The 21,905-nt window shown below is 36.8% G+C and overlaps 1 protein-coding gene across 1 annotated transcript in view; it reads left to right on the plus strand.

Annotated features, from left to right (window-relative positions):
• LOC111054146 overlaps positions 1 to 21,905 on the plus strand; it is a 156,607-nt gene that overhangs the window by 56,791 nt on the left and 77,911 nt on the right. The window contains 10 exon segments of the mRNA XM_039441196.1: positions 2,026 to 2,174; positions 3,208 to 3,232; positions 4,107 to 4,255; positions 5,142 to 5,343; positions 12,326 to 12,474; positions 13,354 to 13,545; positions 14,798 to 14,913; positions 16,463 to 16,824; positions 18,239 to 18,401; positions 21,353 to 21,578. Of these exon segments, the coding sequence (XP_039297130.1) occupies positions 2,026 to 2,174; positions 3,208 to 3,232; positions 4,107 to 4,255; positions 5,142 to 5,343; positions 12,326 to 12,474; positions 13,354 to 13,545; positions 14,798 to 14,913; positions 16,463 to 16,824; positions 18,239 to 18,401; positions 21,353 to 21,578 (1,733 nt within the window).

A 21,905-nucleotide genomic window follows, 5' to 3' on the forward strand; every position in this document is an offset into this window, starting at 1 on the left:
GTCTTGTCAATGCCTTCTATAGACGGTAGCTGATACAGGTTTATTGATGTAATATTAACTGTTCATTCTCGTTTAAAAAAATCAATTATATTTTATTAAGCAAGAAATTATATTTTTCAATAATTTCATAATGAATTTTCATGATTAAGATGAAATATTTTGTTAATTAATCATCAATTCTACATTGTTAAAAGACGATCTGGCAACAGAGCAAAGCGAGAAAGAGAAAGCGCTATCCGCTTTATTGAATGATAGACAAGGATAGCAATACCATTGCTAATCAAACACTGCCATTATAACGTGGACCTCACTATAGTTCTCCAAAATGTATGTTTAGTTTATTCCTTTCAATTATAGATCCTTTTCTCATGAGTTATAGAGCTAGATCAATTTAACCTCTTGCAAGCCAAGCGATTCCCCCATTATAATTTGTTTTCATGATGAATTCAATTCAATTCTTTATTTCCAGAATTTAACAACGCAACAGATCAAAGGTTAACAACACTTATCACAATAAAATTAAATACCCAGAACTAAAAAACTAAAAATTGAATTAGTTATAATTTTTTCCAAGTTAAATTCAAATAGTTATTTATCCTTACAACCTAACAATACTCATACAAAAGATAACCCCAAATAACCAATAATATTTAACGCCATTACAGTAGTAATTGACCGAGGGAAGTGAGGTCTAAGATTCAAGTCGACGGTTTTGCATTTCTCTTTATGTTTAAAAGCACCTAATTAAAACTATCCTAGGTAAACCTCGTCTGTATCCAACTAAATATTTGTTCAATGAGTTTAAGGTATTAACAGTCCGTCAACTTTATATCAAAAACCTAATAATTTTCATTAAAAATAATAGACATCTTTTTCTTTTCCGTGATACAAATCTCAATTTGCGTCCTTCCAGAAAGAGATTTGAAAACATAAGAATGGATCTCAATGTTTGCAGAAGACAATACTTTTACATAGCAAATAAATTGATTAACAACACTCCAGATTACCTCATTGAACATATCAATGGTAGATCCGATAAATTGTTCAAAAGATGATCTATTGAATGGATAATAACCACTAGAATAGAGGATAAAATTTTTGATTAAATCATATTATCTTTCTCTATCAAGGTATGTTTTGCTGGCACTCTTACATCTCTTTCTTTTTCTTTCTCTTTCCCTTTCTCCTTCTTCTCACTTCTTCATATCTTTCATTTAATATAATGATATTGAATTTCTTATTATTTTTTGTTAATGTAATGTTGGCAACTCTCACCTGCGCACAGGATTTTCCTTGCAGGTGATTGATTTCTTGTATTTTTGCTGTTCAAGTGAAATTTTTGAATGTATTGGTATTGGAAGAAACAATAAAGTTTTTGAATATTTGAATAAAATGTTTATATGTTGCGCATTTACAGCGAAACGCAGCAATAGATTTTCATGAAATTTGACAGGTATGTTCCTTTTTAAATTGCGCGTTGACGTATTTACAAGGTTTTTGGAAATTTTGAATTTCAAGGATGATATAAAAGGAAAGGAGCCTCCTTCATACGCCAATATTAGAGTAAAAATCAGACTATAGAATTATTCATCATATAAATTAGCTTCGAGTGGATTATAAATTGCATGCCATGACCCATGCAATTCAATATTTCAATGTAACTTGGTGAAAAATCAGCTGCTATGTGGACTATTAATTGGATGCCTCATTTAATGCAATTTTTATGCACTATTAAATGAATTATTGATTGCATGCAATATTGCATGCAATTAATAACTAAAATAACATAGTAATGTCTCTCGATCTTTCTCTACTTTCAACTCGGGCTGTCCTGTTGCCAGTATGTCTTGGAGGAGATTAGCTTTTGATGTTAGCATTTTTGATATACTAACCCCAACAGCCATTAGCCGTTTTCACACCGAAATCTCGCCGACACGACATGCAGACAGGATTTACTCTGATGGACAGTATAAGAGGAGGCTGTGGTTTATAACAGCGCGAGAACTACTAGTGTATTTGTTGCAGGCAAGGAGATAACAGTGGCATTGGATCTGAAGATGCCACCGGGCAGTATGTTCTACTTTGAAGGTCAACTGAAGATCAACCTGCCGGCCGCCCATCATCCATTCATAGTGGCCGCTCTTATTCACGAGAAGTCACGCAACGAGTATGATGTCAGTACTATTCATTCATTCATTCATTCATTCATTCATTCCAATAGTAATAATTACATTTGAATTAGAATGTCCACTATAAACAGTTTCTACTTGAATGAAACATAACATAAAGATAAAAATTATAATGACCTATCTTATTAGATAGATCATCGCAAGAAAATTATATTTGGAAAAGCACATCACATAAACTGGAGAGGAACCCCTGTATTATTGGATCATTCCATCTATACCTGTTGAAATACTCAAACTTCTTGTCAAAGTGTTTTCCAGCTTTTTGGATGAGAATAATAGTCAAACAATAAAACAGTTGTGGGATTAAAGTTCAACTGACACTTAGGCGACTCAGGTGGAGACGAGACTGGACTCTAGTGGAGAGCATGTGTTTCCAAATGGTGACACTCACACCAGTCGATTCTAGTCTCCGCGACGTCACCATTTGAAAACACATGCTCTCCACTAGAGTCCATTCTCGTCTCCACCTGAGTCGTGTAAGTGTGAGTTGAGCCTTAGAGTGAGGTCCACATTATAATGGCAGTGGAGAAAGATAGCAGAACAACGTTGCCGACCATCTGTCTTGCCAATGCCTTCTATAGACGGTAGCTGATACAGGTTTATTGATGTAATATCAACTGTTCATTCTCGTTTTAAATAATAAATTATATTTTACTAAGCAACAAATTATATTTTTTTCAATGAATTTTCATAATTAAGATGAAATATTTTGTTGATTAATGATCAATTCTACATTGTTAAGAGACGATCTGGCAAAAAAACAAAGCGCGAAAGAGATAGTGCTATCAGCTTTGTTGAATGATAGACAAGAATAGCAATACCATTGCTAATCAAACACTGCCATTATAACGTGGACCTCACTATAGTTCTCCAAAATGTATGTTTTGTTTATTCCTTTCAATTATAGATCCTTTTCTCATGATTTATAGAGCTAGATCAATTTAACCTCTGCAAGCCAAGCGATTCCCCCATTATAAATTGTTTTCATGATGAATTCAATTCAATTCTTTATTTCCAGAATTTAACAACGCAACAGATCAAAGGTTAACAACACTTATCACAATAAAATTAACTACCCAGAACTAAAAAACTAAAAATTGAATTAGTTATAATTTTTTCCAAGTTAAATTCAAATAGTTATTATTATCCTTACAACCTAACAATACTCATACAAAAGATAACCCCAAATAACCAATAATATTTAACGCCATTACAGTAGTAATCGACCGAGGGAAGTGAGGTCTAAGATTCAAGTCGACGGTTTTGCATTTCTCTTTATGTTTAAATGTTTATATGTTGCGCATTTACAGCGAAACGCAGCAATAGATTTTCATGAAATTTGACAGGTATGTTCCTTTTTAGATTGCGCGTTGACGTATTTACAAGGTTTTTGGAAATTTTGAATTTCAAGGATAATATAAAAGGAAAGGAGCCTCCTTCATACGCCAATATTAGAGTAAAAATCAGACTATAGAATTATTCATCATATAAATTAGCTGTCGAGTGGATTATAAATTGCATGGGCCATCATGCAATTCAATATTTCAATGTAACTTGGTGAAAAATCAGCTGCTATGTGGACTATTAATTGGATGCCTCATTTAATGCAATTTTTATGCACTATTAAATGAATTATTGATTGCATGCAATATTGCATGCAATTAATAACTAAAATAACATAGTAATGTCTCTCGACCTTTCTGTACTTTCAACTCGGGCTGTCCTGTTGCCAGCATGTCTTGGAGGAGATTAGCTTTTGATGTTAGCATTTTTGATACACTAACCCCAACAGCCATCAGCCGTTTTCACACCGAAATCTCGCCGACACGACATGCAGACAGGATTTACTCTGATGGACAGTATAAGAGGAGGCTGTGGTTTATAACAGCGCGAGAACTACTAGTGTATTTGTTGCAGGCAAGGAGATAACAGTGGCATTGGATCTGAAGATGCCACCGGGCAGTATGTTCTACTTTGAAGGTCAACTGAAGATCAACCTGCCGGCCGCCCATCATCCATTCATAGTGGCCGCTCTTATTCACGAGAAGTCACGCAACGAGTATGATGTCAGTACTATTCATTCATTCATTCATCCATTCATTCATCATTCATTCCAATAGTAATAATGACATTTGAATTAGAATGTCCACTATAAACAGCTTCTAATTGAATGAAACATAACAAAGATAAAAATTATAATGACCTATCTTATTAGATAGATCATCGCAAGAAAATTATATTTGGAAAAGCACATCACATAAACTGGAGAGGAACCTCTGTATTATTGGATCATTCCATCTATACCTGTTGAAATACTCAAACTTCTTGTCAAAGTGTTTTCCAGCTTTTTGGATGAGAATAATAGTCGAAACAATAAAACAGTTGTGGGATTAAAGTTCAACTCACACTTAGGCGACTCAGGTGGAGAAGAGACTGGACTCTAGTGGAGAGCATGTGTTTCCAAATGGTGACACTCAGACCAGTCGATTCTAGTCTCCGCGACGTCACCATTTGGAAACACATGCTCTCCACTAGAGTCCAGTCTCGTCTCCACCTGAGTCGTGTAAGTGTGAGTTGAGCCTTAGAGTGAGGTCCACATTATAATGGCAGTGGAAAAAGATAGCAGAACAACGTTGCCGATCCTCTATCTTGTCAATGACCTCTATAGACGGTAGCTGATACAGGTTTATTGATGTAATATCAACTGTTCATTCTCGTTTAAAATAATCAATTATATTTTACTAAGCAACAAATTATATTTTTTCAATGAATTTTCATAATTAAGATGAAATATTTTGTTGATTAATGATCAATTCTACATTGTTAAGAGACGATCTGGCAAAAAAACAAAGCGCGAAAGAGATAGTGCTATCAGCTTTGTTGAATGATAGACAAGAATAGCAATACCATTATAACGTGGACCTCACTATAGTAACACCATTTTGTTGTCAGTTGGACTTGAGCGGTGCCTGGTTCAGTGGTCACAACATGACGATTCGCGGCCATTACAGTGACAGATGCACTCCGGCTGTGACGTCACACACTCTCAAACTGCTGCTGAGTGCTCCTTTGCTGCTCGACTCTGATTGGTCGCTGGCCACCCGGCTCTACGCCACGGATCAGCAGAGGAAGCTCGACATACAGGTAACGTACTAGAGGTAAAAGTAGTGTCGGCATTTATGCCGCATCTCCAGTGGTTCAGCTGTCGCCCTATCTCCTACTACTGGAGGTAAAAGTAAGGCTCAACTCACACTTACGCCACTCAAGTTGAGAAGAGACTGCGACTCGACGCAGCATGTGTTTCCAAATGGTGACACTCTGACCTTAGACCAGTTATAGAATAGACACGCTGGGAAGTCTAGCCTCTGAAGCCAACATCTACTGCCATATCGCCAAATCGTGACGTCATCATCGGATATAAAACTTTCAGATTGTGTCTATTTCAGAAGGATGTAAATTATTATTCATTAAAATGGTAAACTCCCACTGGAATAGACACAATCTGCTATGGAAAACAATGTAAACAAACTCTACAGAAAAGTTTTCTATCCGATTCTGACGTCACGATTTGGCGATATGGCAGTAGAAGTTGGCTTCATCGACTTTCAGTATGACATACAATGGGCCGTGTCTATTCTATAACTGGTCTAAAGATAAGATAAACGAACGCGCAACTCACTTTTTAAAAAGATTTATTTAACGAATAAAACACATACATAATGGCAGCATGACTATTGGTAACGGAATGACACGAGAAATAATCTTACAGAGGTTTAAATACTAGTACAAAGTGCTTACTCTACAGTTCCTAAATCTATTGTCTTTTATATATATAACTCCTCCCCCCTTAAGATGAAGGTGTCCTCACCTTCATAAGGGTAGCTGGGGTGTAAGAAATATTTTAGAGTTTTCTAAGTGAAATTGAACATTATCTAATTTCTTGTCTGGAATTACAAGTTTGTTATTGAATACATGAGAATGAAAAACTACATATAATATAATAAGTATTAAGCACGCCATTAATATATAAACTACATATTCTGATAAGTTGCTACTAACTACAAAATCTTCAAGAATCAGTAATGGCTCTAAATAAGTATTTGCCTTATGTATTTCTTCAAAAGTAAAATTAGTGATTATTTTATTTTCATAAGTCGGTACTTCAGTAGGATATAGAACATTACTTTCCCAAAATGTATAAGGTTTACTAAAATTTAATAATGCTTCATCTTTTTCAAGGGCTATTAGTTGTGTAGATTTTGGATATGTTACAATATTTCTTGAGCCGTGAACAATTGAACTCTTGCTGATGTTAAACATTAAATATTGGTTTATAATCGGAATATATTTAATAAAAGAACTATACCTTTGATAACTAAAGTCCTACAGCTATTCAATTTCTTATCACTAACCAATTCTTCTACACACTTGTTAACAACTTGTGTGGCATTTCTACAATAATAATTATTATTCAATAACTGGCAATCGCCTTCATACAATTCATGGCCTTTAATAACTAATGATGGATCAACATGTATCGTAATTATTTCATTGTTCGTTTTTACAGGATAAGACAGCATAAAAAGTGTTTCGTACAAATTAGATTCAAGTGGCAATTCAATAAAATAAGAAATAATATCATTATGAATAGAACAATGAACACTTCCTAATTCCCATAGCACCTTAGGCTCATCGGATATCAATTGTAATTTAATAGCTCTGATGACACGCGCCATCTCGTCAAAAGTGAGGATGCTTGAATGAATTATGTTAAGTTTACAAAATTCCAAACTCGTTCCTATATCATCTATTCTATTGTGAATTATTGTTAGCGTGTCAAACAAATATGATGCTGTTCATTCAGTTCTACAGAATCAAATTTACTGTTGACAGAATTAAAATAATTGTTAAGTTTCAAATTATTAGCGTGGATTACATCAATTCCATTGTTAAAGCGACTAATTAGATTTTTGTTGATTGAAACTTGATTCTTAAGATCATGTTCTAAACTAATTTCGTTGGAATGCACTTTTGTCAAAATTTCATCATATTTAGCTTTATCATCAGCATCCATATTTCCTGTTAACCAAGAAATAGCGGAACCTAATCCATTAAAAGACCTCTTTTTATTCGAAATTTATTTAACAAAATATGATCGAATTTCATGGTAACTTGATCGAGATGTAATTGAAGTAATTTAATTTTTGTTTTATCGGTTTCTTTTCTATTTAACAATTGTATTGAATTTTTGAGTGTAGAAAGTTCATTTTGTAAAGCTGTAATGTTGATGTTATGCACGTAGGTGTAGGTTCTGTTAATGATGAAAGCATCCTGGATTCGGATGGGTACAACTCCTGCTGATCGTGAGAGGTCAGTCGTCTTGAATGCGTCTACTGGGGCCAGGTTGAGGGCTGCCAGGCTGACAATCAGGAGGGCGAAGTCTGCCAGTTTTAGACTTGTCTTGTGGCGGATCTTTGGGTTGTTTCGCCTTCGGCGGAGGTGTTCGTTCATCTGAAACAGAATTATCATTAGTTTTGTTCACTTTACGTGGTCGCTTAATGCGATTGGGATGAATCTTGAAGGGGCGTTTCTGGATCGCTCTTGAATTTGTCGCTAGATTGGTGTTCTTATCATATTTCACTTTGAAATATTTCGGCTTATTCTTCTTATTGAACGTCGTCTTGATGTACGGTTCATCCGGAATTTCAATCTCTTTTTCACGGTCTTGATTTACTTTTGTTGTTCTTGTCTCTTTCTCAGTTATTATTTTTCCTTTAACGAAATTGTGAATTGTTTTCAGTTTATCCAGATAATCATTCGTTCGTTCCTCTGTTACTAATGTATTAACCAAATCATTCATATATGGATTCTTCGAAACTCCATATGTAATCTCCATGGGTGTTAGTTTTAGATTGGAATTAAGCGTGTTGTTGAACGCTATCAGGGCTAATTTCATGTTTTCAAGTGTTGTCCTATTCTTGTTTTCCAATTGAAGAGCGTTGAGAAGTTCGATGAGGGTGGAATGCGCTCGTTCTAGAAGTCCTTGCGAATCAGGGTGGCCAGGCGTCACATAGTATGGTTCAATGTCATACAATTTGAAAAATTCTCGTAGGCTGTTATTATCGAATTCTCGTCCATTATCCATTTGTACTATTTGCGGAGTTGGAAAAGATGAAAGGTAGTCGAAAAGTATTTTCTGAATCTCGATTTGATTCAAACTTTCTAAGGGGTACGCTGCTAACCGTTTAGAAAAGCAATCTATTACCGTAAGAAATTTGATCTTATCGTACTGGAAAGTGTCTATCTGCAATTTTTCAAAAGGTTTGTGTGGTGTAGGAGCAACTTTATATTCTACTTGCACTGGGTTCCTATCATATTTTACTTTTAAACAAATTTGGCACTTATTAATGTAGGCTGTTATATCGCGAAGCATTGATGGCCAGTAGTAGGTTTTCCGAATATGATTGTAGCTTTCATTGATTCCTCGATGGCACGTTTTCCCGCGGTGGTAGTTAGCGACAATGTCCTTCTGTTCTTCTCCATCAGTAACATCCAGATTGATCTTCTTGTAGCGTTTCAGTTTGACTGTTTGAAACGAGTCCGTTATGATATTAACAAAACTTGTATACATCACTTCATAATCAAGCTCGAGAGCGCCTTTCTTGTAACAATATATACCGTATGTTGTGTTCGGTAGAAGATATTCTAGGCATTTGTTCTTGATTTCTTCCTTATCAAACGGGTTAAGTATGTAAAAAGTCAATCTTGTTTTGTCAAAATTTTCTGAATTTTCAGAGGATCGTTACCTCTTTCTAATATCAACTGATTATGTTCTACATTCATGATTTTGTCTTCTTCCATTATTGCAACTTGACTATTCGAACTATCCTGAGAGTGAATTGTTACACCTATACTTGCGGCATCGTCATTATTAGTATCTTGATTTCCATTTCCACATTCACGAAGAAACTCGTCCAAAACAACTCGACTGAGATCCTCTAAATCATCATCTGGTTCGGGGTTGAGCATGTTAACAGGGTGACTTGGAATGCGAGATAAGCTGTCAGCCACGAAATTCGTCCGGCCTTTCACGTATTTGATGTCGAAATCAAATTCTTCTAAATAGAGTTTCCATCTAATTAGTTTCGAATTGGGTTCCTTGATATTGTGTAACCATTGTAAGGGTTTGTGGTCCGTTTGAATTAAAAATTTCCTTCCATACAGGTAAGGACGAAAGTGTTTGCATGCATAAACGATTGCTAGTAGTTCCTTCTCTATAGTTGATAAGTTTACTTCATGTTTATTTAGAGTACGGGATGCAAACGCGATTGGTAGGTCCTTCCCATCAAATATTTGAGAAAGAACAGCTCCCATTGCAAAGTTGCTCGCGTCACATGTGAGTATGAACTGACGAGAAAAATCAGGCAATTGTAGTATAGGTCCATTTTGTAACATAAGTTTCAATTTCTCAAATGCTGCTTGGAAGTCCTTATCGTGTGGATTGAATGGTTTTTCCTTACCTAAAACGGTGGTGAGTGGTTTTGCTATCTTTGCATAATCTCTAATCATTTTTCGGTAATATCCTGTAAGTCCTAAAAATTGTTTAACTTCTTTAGGAGTACGAGGTAAAGGAAAATTCTTCACTGCGTCTATTTTCATGGGGTTTGGTTGTATTCCGTTTTCTGAAATTATATGACCCAAGTACAACAGTTCGCGCTTGAAAAATTCTGTTTTATGAAGCTGGATTTTCAAGTTGTGTTCTTTTAATTTTTCAAATACTGATTTGAGGTGTTTCAAATGTTCAGTGAGGTTGTCAGAAAAAACAATAATATCGTCCATGTACACTAAAACATTGTCCATTTTCGCGAAAATCATGTCCATACACTTCTGGAAGAAACTGGGTGAATTCTTTAGTCCAAAGGGGAGGCGTAGAAATTCATAGTGGCCATTTTCAGTAGAAAAAGCTGTTTTCGGGATGGAGTCTGGGTGCAGTTCAATCTGGTGAAATCCTGATTCTAAGTCGATAGCAGAGAAATAAGTAGCACGTCCTATCTTTCCAAATAAGTCCTCAATGTTGGGCAAGGGATACTTATCATCTACAGTCTTGTTATTCAATTTTCGAAAATCTACAACCATTCTGATCTTTCGTTGTCCTGATGCATCCGCTTTCTTGGGTACGACCCAAATCGGGGAGTTGTAGGGAGAGTTTGAGTGTTGAATTATTTTGTTCCTTAAAAGTTTGTCTATTTCCAATCGAATATCTTCTCGGAAGATTTGGGGATGCCGGTAATTTTTCGTGTAAACTGGATTTTCATCTGTAGTAATTATCTTATGTTTCATTAAGTTCCTGCTACTTGATATCTCGTTTTCTAGTTTTACAATTTCAGGATACTGTTTTACTAATTTCAAGATGTTGTCTCTTTCCTCCTCATTCATATGATCTGTTCGTAGAAGATTTGGAATGTCATTTATAAGCTTAGAAAATTTCGATTTACATGAATCACTTATATCTGTACAATCAACTATAGTTTCTACTTGTTCAACCTCCATTGGCTCAGGACAAATGGTCGTAAGTTCATGGGCGAAAACTAAACACATACATTCATTACTATCTATATTAACAAGTCCTTCTTCAATTCTATATTTATCTGCATTTACTTCTTTAATTATTCCTAACGTCATATCCGAGGCTGACTTAACCGGGACCGAAATCACGTTGTAGCCTGGTTGCAATTTAACACTCTTATTATCGAACAAAAATAACAAATCTTCTCTCCATCCTTATATTCTAGCTTATTATTATCAAAGTTTAATCGCATTTTATATGCACGCATGGTTTCATTCCCAAGCAGTATATCATACTTGGACGAAAAATCAAATATATACAGTTTTATCTTATGAGGTTTGGAAAATACATTCTCTATATTACAAAACACATACTCATTCCCTGTGCTTTCTCCAACGGGAGTTTTCACAATAAAATCCTCTTTGTGACGAGTTACGCCAGGAGAGACTAGTGAAGGATGAACATAGTTCTTTGCAGATCCGGTATCGACGAGCCATTTCCTATCCTTCTGATCTACAAAGTAAGGAAGCGATTTATTAAGGATGTTTAAGTCGAATCGCTGGGTGGGTCCGTTGCATATCGGGGGCCTGACCCTAAAAAATGGTCGGTTAGTTTGTTCAGCGATTCAGTCAAAGTGTCAAGTTGAGATTGCATATTTTGAATCGGGTTCTGAGTGTACTCACTACTCTGGCAATCTAAGTGGTCTTCTTCCAGATAGTTGACTTCATATGGAGACTTATAATTCCTTAATTTTTGTACTGGATCCGTTCGCTGAGTGCGCATGGATACTGTGTTTGATGAGTTATTTATCGGAGTACTTGGTTTGAAATTACTGTTTTGTTGTTGTGGGAAACGTTGTTGGAAATTTTGTTGTTGAAGATTTCTTTGTTGCTGAAAGTTTGGACTTGAAAAACTTTGTTGAAAGTTGTGAGGTTGGGAGCTACTTGGTGGCGAGTAGAAGCTCTGTTGTTGGAAGTGCGGTTGATAAAATCTCTCATTGTTTTGGAATCGACGTTGTCTGCTTTGAAAAAATTTTTGGGTGTTTCTGTTTTGTCTGCTTTGTGATTGATAACTACTCTCATAGTTTGGGGTTCTAAATGTATTTGAAGCTTGAAAAAATCTGTTTTCAGTTCTGTTTAGGTTTAGTTGGTTCAGTACAATGCTGCAATCATTTATCAATTTGCTTCTGGCATCATCTAGATTTTGAATTTGAAGCACCTGCAAGTGGGATCCTAGCGTGGGATGGACTCCATGCACAAAGGTGTTCACTAGTGTTGCGTTAAGTTGATGTATTAAATTTGTTAGCAATTCTCCTGACACTCCATCTATTTTGTATTTTGTTATTACATGAGTACGTTTTTCTTCTAGTCTGTTTAGAAAGTCTATCGGGTGTTCCCTATTGAATGAGCACATTGCTGATATTTCTGCTATACTAACCCCAACAGCCATTAGCCGTTTTCACACCGAAATCTCGCCGACACGACATGCAGACAGGATTTACTCTGATGGACAGTATAAGAGGAGGCTGTGGTTTATAACAGCGCGAGAACTACTAGTGTATTTGTTGCAGGCAAGGAGATAACAGTGGCATTGGATCTGAAGATGCCACCGGGCAGTATGTTCTACTTTGAAGGTCAACTGAAGATCAACCTGCCGGCCGCCCATCATCCATTCATAGTGGCCGCTCTTATTCACGAGAAGTCACGCAACGAGTATGATGTCAGTACTATTCATTCATTCATTCATTCATTCATTCATTCCAATAGTAATAATTACATTTGAATTAGAATGTCCACTATAAACAGTTTCTACTTGAATGAAACATAACATAAAGATAAAAATTATAATGACCTATCTTATTAGATAGATCATCGCAAGAAAATTATATTTGGAAAGCACATCACATAAACTGGAGAGGAACCCCTGTATTATTGGATCATTCCATCTATACCTGTTGAAATACTCAAACTTCTTGTCAAAGTGTTTTCCAGCTTTTTGGATGAGAATAATAGTCAAACAATAAAACAGTTGTGGGATTAAAGTTCAACTGACACTTAGGCGACTCAGGTGGAGACGAGACTGGACTCTAGTGGAGAGCATGTGTTTCCAAATGGTGACACTCACACCAGTCGATTCTAGTCTCCGCGACGTCACCATTTGAAAACACATGCTCTCCACTAGAGTCCAGTCTCGTCTCCACCTGAGTCGTGTAAGTGTGAGTTGAGCCTTAGAGTGAGGTCCACATTATAATGGCAGTGGAGAAAGATAGCAGAACAACGTTGCCGACCATCTGTCTTGCCAATGCCTTCTATAGACGGTAGCTGATACAGGTTTATTGATGTAATATCAACTGTTCATTCTCGTTTTAAATAATCAATTATATTTTACTAAGCAACAAATTATATTTTTCCAATGAATTTTCATAATTAAGATGAAATACTTTGTTGATTAATGATCAATTCTACATTGTTAAGAGACGATCTGGCAAAAAAAGAAAGCGCGAAAGAGATAGTGCTATCAGCTTTGTTGAATGATAGACAAGAATAGCAATACCATTATAACGTGGACCTCACTATAGTAACACCATTTTGTTGTCAGTTGGACTTGAGCGGTGCCTGGTTCAGTGGTCACAACATGACGATTCGCGGCCATTACAGTGACAGATGCACTCCGGCTGTGACGTCACACACTCTCAAACTGCTGCTGAGTGCTCCTTTGCTGCTCGACTCTGATTGGTCGCTGGCCACCCGGCTCTACGCCACGGATCAGCAGAGGAAGCTCGACATACAGGTAACGTACTAGAGGTAAAAGTAGTGTCGGCATTTATGCCGCATCTCCAGTGGTTCAGCTGTCGCCCTATCTCCTACTACTGGAGGTAAAAGTAAGGCTCAACTCACACTTACGCCACTCAAGTTGAGAAGAGACTGCGACTCGACGCAGCATGTGTTTCCAAATGGTGACACTCTGACCTTAGACCAGTTATAGAATAGACACGCTGGGAAGTCTAGCCTCTGAAGCCAACATCTACTGCCATATCGCCAAATCGTGACGTCATCATCGGATATAAAACTTTCAGATTGTGTCTATTTCAGAAGGATGTAAATTATTATTCATTAAAATGGTAAACTCCCACTGGAATAGACACAATCTGCTATGGAAAACAATGTAAACAAACTCTACAGAAAAGTTTTCTATCCGATGCTGACGTCACGATTTGGCGATATGGCAGTAGAAGTTGGTTTCATCGACTTTCAGTAAGAATATACAATGGGCCGTGTCTATTCTATAACTGGTCTAAGACTCAGACCAGTTGACTCTAGTCTCCGCGACGTCACGACTGTGAGACTGACTCGAGCGTCGACTTGAGTTGCGTAGTACCGTGCATTTTCAATGAAAGTGAGGTTTCATCATTTTAGATGAGACAATAATACAAATTAGATAAAAAAATATATATTCATAAAATTTCTCCACGCTATAATGGCAGTGGAGAAAGATAGCAGAACAACGTTGCCGATGCGGTAGCTGGTACAGGTTTATTGATGTAATATTAACTGTTCATTCTCGTTTAAAATAATCAATTATATTCAATCAAGGAAGGAAGAAGTTATATTTTTCAATAATTCCATAAATAAGATGAAATATTCTGTTGAATTATTATAATAAATAATATGAATAATTATTCTGTTGAGCCTATTAATTCTACATTGTTGAAAGACGATCTGGCAACAGAGCAAAGCGAGAAAGAGATAGCGCTATGCGCTTTGTTGAACGATAGACAAGGATAGCAATACCATCGCTAATCGATCACTGCCATTATAACGTGGACCTCACTATAGAATAGAATAGAATATGTTTTATTGTAAACGCTTCTGAGGTCATCAGAAGCATTACCTTTGTCACACTAAATAATAAATTTCATACATACATTATACAAAAATTGAAAAAAACTATTCTAAAAACAATAAAATATATCAAATATCTTGGTATCTAACATCATAACACGGTGAAATATGGAATTGATATAATTTGTTTGTGCTTATAGGCTGCACAAGGAGTCTCCCATAGCGGTCAGACACAGGGTACGGCTGCTGTCTATGAACTCCGACTGGAAAACCAATATGAGCCACTGGTGTCACTCGAAATTGGAGCCGAAATCAGGTTTGTCCACTATGTTCATACAAAAATATTGATGATACCTTCTTATCATACATTGTTGAAAATGCCCCAAGTCAAAAGGAATAATTTCTAGTTCTAATGATCCTTGAACAAAGTTGATCTCACTATTTTCTCTTACTTTTTTCGAGTTATCCAAGTCTTTTCTTTTGCTCTACACTAGTAGTTCTGTGAACAGTAGACCTCACGCAGTTTTCTCATCTGGTGTCACCTGTTCACCGGCTTCTCCATACTTCTGTGTAATGCATGCAATGAATAATCCACTTGTCAGCTGATCTGCCATCTGTCATGATCTAAAAATATGATTAATCAGGCTATATAATTATTAGTAATCAATCAGCTGACAAGTGGATTATTCATTGCATGCATAACACAGATGTCTGGAGAAGCCGGTGAACAGGTGACACCAGATGAGAAAACTGCGTGTGGTCTACTGTTCACAGAACTACTAGTACTTGGGCTATGGATAGAGGTTCACCTAACAAGTGTTGTGCTATAATATGCGACGTTTCGCTACAATACAGGGTGAGCTATTCACTGAAACAGGTCTACTGTTCACAGAAGTATAGTGAGGTCCACGTTATAATGGCAGTGTTCGTTTAGCAATGGTATTGCTATCCCTGTCTATCATTCAACAAAGCTGAAAGCGTTATCTCTTTCTCGCTTTGCTCTGTCGCCAGATCGTCTTTTAACAATGTAGAATTAAGCAACAAAATATTTTCTCTTAATTTTATGAAATTCATTATGAAATTATTAAGAAATATAATTTCTTGCGTAATAAAATATAATTTATTATTTTGAACGAGAATGAACAGTTGATATTACATCAATGAACCTGTATCAGTTACCGTCACCACTATCAATATCTAGTAAACTGTTCTATAGTGAGGTCCACGTTATAATGGCAGTGTTTGATTAGCAATGGTATTGCTATCCCTGTCTATCATTCAACAAAGCTGAAAGCGTTATCTCTTTCTCGCTTTGCTCTGTCGCCAGATCGTCTTTTAACAATGTAGAATTAAGCAACAAAATATTTCCTCTTAATTTTATGAAAATTCATTATGAAATTATTGAGAAATATAATTTCTTGCTTAATAAAATATAATTTATTATTTTGAACGAGAATGAACAGTTAATATTACATCAATAAACCTGTATCAGCTACCGTGTACAGAAGGCATTGACAAGACAGAGGGTCGGCAACGTTGCTCTGCTATCTTTCTCTACTGCCATTATAACGTGGACCTCACTATAGTCAAGAAAATATATTTTCCAGTGATTGAGATTGAATATTTTGTTAATTATATATCTACATTGTTGTAGTACGATGTGGGAACAGTGCGTAGAGGATAGCGCTATCTGCTTTGTCTGCAGATAGACAAGGATAGCAACACCAATGTTAATCAGGTGCTGCTATTATAACGTGGACCTCACTATAGAAGTTGTTCAATTGCTCACTATACTATTAATGTATCTATTAATGTTTAGATAAATATATAAATAAATATACTAGTATTAATTGAATGTATTTTAGACTGAACAGCCGGTTGTACACGATGCTGACACACATCGATTTGGCCGAGCGTCGACTGGCACTCGACCTGCACCTGGACAGAGCGCGTGACGTGCGCGTGGATGCGAGTGCATGGCGCAACCAGAGCTCGATGCTGATTGGTGCAGCCGTGCGTTGGGACGCCAATCGCGACCCGACTCGGTTTGTGGCGCTAGATTTGAAGACGACCAGCACTGCGGTGGTGGCGCTGACTGGTGGCGCAAGTGGCAACTATGCGGTGTTGCAGTCTGCTGGCCGCCCAAGTGGCAACCAGTATGATGCTCAACTCACCGTCGAGTATCCGGGCAGGAGGCTGGATGGAGTGCTCACGTTCACCAGTGTTGGTCAGTCATCTACTATTTAATGTTAGTAAAACTGTTAGAATGACATTTTCAAATAGTGTATGTTGTATTGGTTTATTGCTGGATGATGAGTTCGTTTCAGAGGTTGAAGTGTGTAAATTTTTAGGTATTCATCTGGATTCTAGTCTTAATCTCAATCTCATGTGGATCATACTTGTTCTAAACTAAGTTCAGTGATTTTTATTTTAAGAACACTATCCCGCTATTGTACTTTCAATATACTTAAATGCATATATTTTGCTCTATTTGAATGTCATCTGAGATATGGAGTAACAGTTTGGGGCAATTCTTCTGAAAGAAATGTAAGAAAAATATTTACTTTACAAAAAAAACCATTAGATGTATGTGTAAACTGACGAGATATCAGTCCTGCCGAGATTATTTTAAAATTGAAAGTATTCTCACATTTCCATCTTTGTTCATATACAAGACTATCCTTAGCACCGTTGATAATAATTTTCTACCCACTAATAGCAATATCCACAGTCATAGAACAAGAACTGCTAATAACTATCATTTACCTAATGTTAATTTAGCGATAGCAAAGAAAAATCCATTTTATCAAGGAATAATTTTTTACAATAGGCTCCCAAATGAAATAAAATCTGTTAAAACAAATAAAAATGTATTTAAAGCCCAATTGAAGAAATATTTATTGAATGGTGGCTTCTATTCCATAAAGGAATACATGGATAATTAGTGGATACATTTCAATAATATTGTGCACTTATCAATTAATAGCTGTGGTTGATAACTTATTGTACATTTGTGTTTTGTACTTTGTGACATTGATCATTTTCATGTATTTTATTTGTTTTTATAATAATTGACGTTTGCCATATCTGTAATGTACAGAATTTTATGCAATAAAAATATTTATTTCTTGGCAGAAAAGTGCAACTCTTTCAACAGTTATTTCATTGGCTATGGATAGAGGTTGACCTAACAAATGTTGTGTGCTATAATAGCAGACGTTTTGCTACAATACAGAGTGAGTTATTCACTCAAACATAGGATCTTCCCTCCACTCACAGATCAGAGAAATCACTCATCTTCAAACGCTTATAACTGAAGAATAGGAGGGAATTTGGCCAATGTGATGACATATTATTATTCCTCTCGTCAAGTACTATCATTCCTGAGAGAGTTTGAGTGATTTTAATGTTTGCAGAAATCCATGATGTTTTTTTATTCATGGATTTCATGGTGAATGCAAATCTCCCAGATTTGGTTGATATTCGGGTTCGGGCTATGGATAGAGGTTGACCTAACAAGTGTTGAGCTATTTCGATTCCTCTGTTTTTCAAATTGTCAAACAGTCTTGTCCCCTCAAATTTTATCGATTTTTTCATTCTCAATTAATATACATCAATTTAATTATGCTATTGTGTTGCAGAGAGTGAATTTCGAGGCTCAGGCAAGTTGAGCTGGAGCCAGCGTGATGCCATCGACACCAATGTCTACCTGAAGTTCGATCCGACCAACAGTGGGGTTGTGCTCTTCAACTCGGAAATACTCACTCCTTTCGAAATGTGGGAGAAGACATCCTTCACTTATGGGTCAGTGCAGTGCAGTGCAGTGCAGTGCAGTGCAGTGCAGTGCAGTGCAGTGCAGTGCAGGGCAGTCATTCATTCAAAAAAGGTTTCCCAATCCAAGAAAAAGTTTCACAACTTGATTGACGTTGTACCTGTATTTGATTTTATTGACCGAGGCGAAGCTGAGGTCTCAGTTTCGACTCGATCGGCTTTTTGTCTGTTTGTTTGTACCGCAGTTATTGTCCGATTTGGATAAACTTTGGTATACAAGTACTTTGAAACAAGGCGTGTTGACGTATATTAAAAGGTTTTTTGAAATTTTGCATTTTAAGGATAATACATTAAGGAAAAGAGTCTCCTTTGAACGCCAATATTACCGTAAATATCCATTGCCGTCTCTATTCAGTATAGAGACGGCAATGAAAAATCAGACTATAGAATTATTCATCATAAATCAGCTGTGCAATGACGCAATTTGAAGCAACTCGGTTGCGTGTGAAGAGTGCCATTTAAAACAATGGAGATTAAAATTAGAAGCAACTGGCAAAAGTTGACTTTGATGTGAAGGGTATTATTAGTATATTGATAGCTACACTACGCTGGTGGATTTAGGACGTTTGAAGAGACCTTAAAAATTATAGAACTTTGAAATATTACCTCAAAAATCTGGTGTGGCGCACTCACACAACTTTCCTTGCCGTTATGAAAATTGATCACCTGACGCTAGTGTTCCCGCGCATCTCAAGTCTACTATTCAAAGATTTGAGCCAGCTGGTGACAGGGCAATAACGCTGGAGACACACATGAGGTCTGCTATCTCTTCATAGTGAATGATTTAATAGAATCAACAATAATTTGCAATTGAATAATCACATTTTCTCAAATTTAAAGCTTATTTTCAATTTTAGGTGAAAATGCTACTGAACATTAATTGTAGAGATTTTCATGCTCAATCTACTCCACTTGATTTTTTTTGTTTCAATTGTATCTGAAGCCTGATAATTGGGAACCTATCTGCATTGATGGGGCGGAGCTCCTGAAATTTTTACAGATATGGGACTTGTGGCAGTTGATAGAGCTTATCGATGACTATTTCAGGTATGAATTTGATCAAAATCGTTGGAGCCGTTTCCGAGAAAATCACGAAAAACCCTGTTTTTGACAACATTTTCGCCATTTTAGCCGCCATCTTGAATTGCATTTGATCGAAATCGTTCGTGTCGGATCCTTATAGTGATAGGACCTTAAGTTCCAAATTTCAAGTCATTCCGTTAATTGGGAGATGAGATATCGTGTACACAGACGCACATACACTCATATACACACACACACACACACCACACACACACACACACACACACACACACACCACACACACACACACACACACACACACACACAAACACACACACACACACACACACACACACACACAAACACACACACACACACACAGACCAATACCCAAAAACCAGTTTTTTGGACTCAGGGGACCTTGAAACGTATAGAAATTTAGAAATTGGGGTACCTTAATTTTTTTCGGAAAGCAATACTTTCCTTACCTATGGTAATAGGGCAAGGAAAGTAAAAATCAGACTAGGCTTATAGAATTATTCATCATAAATCAGCTGTCGAGTGGATTATTAATTGCATGCATCATTGCATGCAATTAATATCTCAATGTCACTTATTAAAAAATCAGCTGTGTGTGGACTATTAGTTGCATGCAATGACGCATGACTGGCCTTTCTCTGCTTTCAACTTTCTCTGCTGCCAGTAGGTCTTTAGCTTTTGATGTTAGTATTATTTTTTATACACCAACCCCAACGGCAATAAGCCGTTTTTAAACCGATATCTCGCCGACACGACAGGACAGAATTTACTCTGATGGCAAGGTCCACAGTTCACAGAACTACTAGTTATATTCTAGCAGTTAACCCGTTCCCCGTAAGGGTCTAATTAATAACTTGACAAACTAAAACTTTACGTATTGGAATCTTGAAGAATTCGAAATAGGCCTATACCCATCCTCGGTTAATTAAGAATCTTTATGCAGAATTTCAAGTTGATCAGTTGAGTAGTTGAGACGTGATGATGCGTCATCCGTGAATTTCCCATCCCCTACGTGTATAAGCCAGTTCTTTCCTTTATTATATAATATTGTCAATCAAAGCATTCAATAAGTTGCCTGTTAGTGTGAGAAATTTGAATGAAGCCCGTTTTAAAACACAAGTTGAAAAGCTGCTAAAAGAGAACCCATTATAAATAATGTAGAAGAATTTTTCAATTGCCTGTGGATGTGATAAATACTTATTTCCTACAGTTACGTTGAAAAGTGGCCATTGCTGCACTGATTACAGAACGCAAAGAATCACTTTTCCGCTCTAGTGCGGGAAAAATTTTTCTGCACTCCAGATTTGCAACATGGCAACGCAAAATACTTAGTAGGTTATATGGAGCAACAGTGCAGCAAAATCAAAATGAAGTTGGTAACAGTGACTGGGCTGCTATAGTGAGCAGAGGTGCAACGAAGCACAACGAGCACCTTATTAGTATTATATATTATAACCAAGGACAACATTTTTATTCAATTTGACAATAAATTAAGGTTTTTATCAATAATAAAATTACACAGAAAAACATTTGATGGATTTCAGGCAATTTTACCCATAATTACCCACTTCTCATATTCAATGGTAACTGTAGGAAAAACGTAATGTGAAATATGTGCGCAAAGTTCCTCTGCTGCACTCAAGAAACCATTCCGCCCTCGCCTACGGCTCGGGCATAAACGTTTCTTTCGGTGCAGCAAACTGTCATTTTGCGCACTAGTTGCACAAATAACTATTTTGAGTGATGATTATGTGTGTGTATGAATTTGTTCAGTTAGTTTTGTGGCTAGGATTTTATTGTTGTCGACACCTCATGTACAATTAAATGTATTTATTGGTGAATGAACACATTTCATGTTGCAGATTGTGGCTGGACGGTGGCAAGGTTCGTTGCAATGCGACTCTGGACTGGATGCGCAGTGAATGGTGCGCATTCGATCTGCAGGCCGGCTATCAGCTGACCAATCAGCTGACTCAGGTTGGCCTTGAGGCTAGCTTGAACAGCAGTTCGCCGGATGTGAGTCAGCTGTTGTTGAAGGCCACGCATGCTCAGTCCAGCAACCGATACGACACGCTGTTTGTCATACAGGTTAGTCAAGGTCAAATAGTAATATAACTACTGAGGGTGATGCCCACATAAGCTCTCAGGACTGTGCGTGGGTAATGAGTGAGAAGGATGATGATGAGAGATGACGACTACTTTTTAGGTAGTCGGGACCAACGTCATATCGTTTCCTCTTAAAGGACTCACTTGATAACATTAATCTCGTAAGCCTGGTTTTCACTAGTAGAGTTAGTGGTCGAGTAACTGGCATACTAACTCTACCGAGCTAACTCTGCTCTGCTTACTTGGTCGAGTAACTGTTTCACTACAATTGAGAATAGTAGGTAAAGTGTGTTGTCTAGTGAACAGAAC

This window comes from Nilaparvata lugens, chromosome 14 (assembly GCF_014356525.2).
Source record: "Nilaparvata lugens isolate BPH chromosome 14, ASM1435652v1, whole genome shotgun sequence".
Taxonomy (NCBI): Eukaryota; Metazoa; Arthropoda; class Insecta; order Hemiptera; family Delphacidae; genus Nilaparvata; species Nilaparvata lugens.